Source organism: Penaeus vannamei, chromosome 30, assembly GCF_042767895.1.
Source record: "Penaeus vannamei isolate JL-2024 chromosome 30, ASM4276789v1, whole genome shotgun sequence".
NCBI classification, from domain to species: Eukaryota; Metazoa; Arthropoda; class Malacostraca; order Decapoda; family Penaeidae; genus Penaeus; species Penaeus vannamei.
In genome coordinates, this window is record NC_091578.1 from 7,087,619 (window position 1) to 7,091,057 (window position 3,439).

The 3,439-nt window shown below is 25.1% G+C and overlaps 1 protein-coding gene across 1 annotated transcript in view; it reads left to right on the top strand.

The window, feature by feature from the left end:
• Window positions 1-3,160, top strand: part of LOC113811500 (prolyl 4-hydroxylase subunit alpha-2-like) — a 9,176-nt gene extending 6,016 nt beyond the window's left edge. The window contains exon 4 of the mRNA XM_070143282.1: window positions 3,101-3,160. Coding sequence (XP_069999383.1) covers window positions 3,101-3,160 — 60 coding nt within the window. The remainder of the gene's footprint in view (window positions 1-3,100) is intronic.
• Window positions 3,161-3,439: the final 279 nt, after the last annotated feature.

The following is a 3,439-nucleotide window of genomic DNA, read 5'->3' on the forward strand; positions in this document are numbered from 1 at the left end:
TGTTATCATAATCATTAATATTATCATTATTACCCTTATTATTATTAATACCATTCTTATTATCATTGTCATTCTATTTCTCATTATCATTATCTTTGACGCGGTCAAGGGAGGGTATTTTTTCACTTTTGTTTTTTGATTGAGATAATTTTTTTTTTATTTGCAGTTATTATTATCACTATTGTTATTATCAGTACAGTCTTTTTTATTATTTGTAATTATTATTTTCATTATTATTATAATTATTATTATTTTTACTATTATCAAAATTATCATTATCATTTTGTTATTGTTACTATTATTATTATTATTATTATTATTATTATTATTATTATTATTATTATTATTATTATTATTATTATTATTATTATTATTATTATTTTCATTTTCATAATCATATCCGATTTTATTACTATTGTTATTATCATTAATACCATTAAGATAATCATTATCATTATCGATAACGTCAGAAATATAATCAATATCAAAATTATTATTATAACTATTATCATCAATATAATTTCTATTATTATCTTCTTTATTACTATTAAAACTATCATTATCATTATTATCATTAACAAATTCGTTATCCCTACTATCATCATATTTATTATCATTCTTTCCAATATAGTTTGATTATTGATTTCATTACTGCTATTTTTTGTGATGATGACTATCATAATAATAATTATTATCATCACTGTCATCATCGTCTTCATTATCATTATTATAATATTATATTATTATTATAATTACCTTTTCCTCATCATTATCACTATTATTATCATTAATATTATCATTGTGATCATCATTGTTATTATCACTATTTTTTTTCTATTCCTATCGCTTTAATTACCGCTATCCTTATGGATGCCATCATCATCATTATCATTATCATGATCGTTATCATTGGTAATGTTATTATTATTGATATTATTATTATTATTATTATTATTATTATGATTGCTATTATTTGTATTATCATTATCATCATTATTAGCATTGCTCTGATTATTCTTACCATTACTGTTAGTGAGGGCCCTTATCAGTTATTAACATTTTTGTTTTTGTTATTTTTACTTTATCATCATCATCACTCATCTTTATCATCATCCTTATCACCATTGTTATTGTTAATATCATCATTATAATTTCGTTATCATTTGTCAGCATCATTATTATCATTACCATTATTAACATTTTATTATTGTTGGTGCTATTATCATCATTACTATTATCATTATTACTTTTATTGTTATTATCATTCTTATTATCAGTCATTCCAATATTCATTATTATTATCTTTGTCATCATCATCATAATTACACTCAGCCATATATAGGAATAGGAGTAGAAACTAAGTATTCTAAGCATGTGGATTACCAATTAATTTGAGCTGCGATAGATCTGTCGGCCCGAGTACGTACATTTTGTGTATTTTTTTTGACATTTGGCATCACTGAACAAGTCCTGCCTGCCTTGGAAAGCGTTTTATTAAGCAAGGAAAGGTACAGTTCTTGGCTTATCGGAAGGAATTCTTGCCCAAACGCTCCCCTGCTTAAAACTCTAAGTATTTTAAGCATGACAATTGCTCTTTCTTTGGAGCCCCGATAGCTCGGTGGGTAGCGCGCGAGACTTGGGTTCTGGGGACAGGGGTTCGAGACGCGGTCAAGGGAGGGTTTCCAACAAATTTTGTTATTATCAATATTAGCTGTCGCTTTTTTATAATTTCTTATCAAGATAATTATTGGCTTTTATTTGCAGTTATTACCATCATTATTATTGTTAGTATCAGTACTGTCGTTCTTACTATCATTGTTATTATCATCATTGATTATGATTATTATTGTAATCATTATTGTTATTCTAATCATTATTATTGTTGTTATTTCTGTTATTATTATTATCATTATTAATATTATATTTCTACTATTATCATTATTGTTATTAGTACTGTTATTATTATTATTATTATTATTATTATTATTATTATTATTAACATTATTATTGTTATTATCATTATTATTATTATTATTATTAACATTATTATTGTTATTATCATTATTATTATTATTATTATTATTAACATTATTATTGTTATTATCATTATTATTATTATTATTATCATTTTCATCATTATTGCCGATTTTATTGCTATTGTTATTATTATTGCCATTATTATAATCATTATCCATATTAATATCATCATGAATATCTGTTATATGTTACTGTTATCATTTCTATTATAATTTTCAGTATCGTCCGATTAGTCACTATTACTGCTATTATTATGATGCTAATTATTATAACTATTATCATCATTGTCATTATTATCATTATCATTATTATCATTATTGTTATTATTTTTTAATTATCATTATTATTATTATTACTACTATTATTACTATTGCTATTATCATTATTACTATTACTATTATCACTATTATTATTATCGCTATTATTATTATTATCATTGATATTATCATCATCATTTTTATTGTCATTACCATTATTGTTATTACTATTATCATTCTTACCATTACTGTTAGTTAGGACCCTTATCATTGTTATTACTATTATTTTTCATGTTATTATTACTTTCTCATCATTATCATCATCCTTGTCATCATTGTTAGTGATATTATTATCATTATTATCATTATTATAATTATCTTTATTGCTATCATTATCATTCTCATTACCATTATAATTATCATTTTTGTCACCAACATTATTGTTATTATAATCATCATTATTATCATCATTATTGTTGTTGTCGCTGATGTAATCATTACTATTATCATTATTATTATAGTCACTTTGATACTCATTATCATCATCTCTATCACCAACATCATCATAATAACACAGCCACATATTGCCATGTTAGAAAATAGTAGAAACTAAGGATTCTAAGCATGTGAATTACCAATTCATTTGAGCTGCGATAGCTTGGTCGGCCCGAGTACGTACATGCTGTGTCATTTTGGCATATGGCATCACTGAACAAGTCTTGTCTGCCTTGGAGACAAAACAGGGAATGGGACATATAAATATAAATATAAACAGGGAATATTTATATTTATATAAATATAAACAGGGAATGGGACAGTTCTTGGCGTATCAGAGGAAATTCTTGCCCAAACGCTACCCTGCTTAAAAGACTAAGTATTTTATGCATAACAATTACCAATTCTATCGGGATGCGATAGCTGGGTGGGTAGCGCGCGAGACTTGGGTTCTGGGGACAGGGGTTCGAGACGCGGTCACGGGAGGGTTGCCAACGCTTTTGTTTTCATCAGCATTGGCGGTGTCGCTTTCGTTAATATCATTATAAATATTAGATTTTATCTAAAGTGACTATTCTTACTGCCATTGTTATTAGCAGTATTGTTCTTATTATCATTGTTATCATTATCATCATTATTATAATAATTAT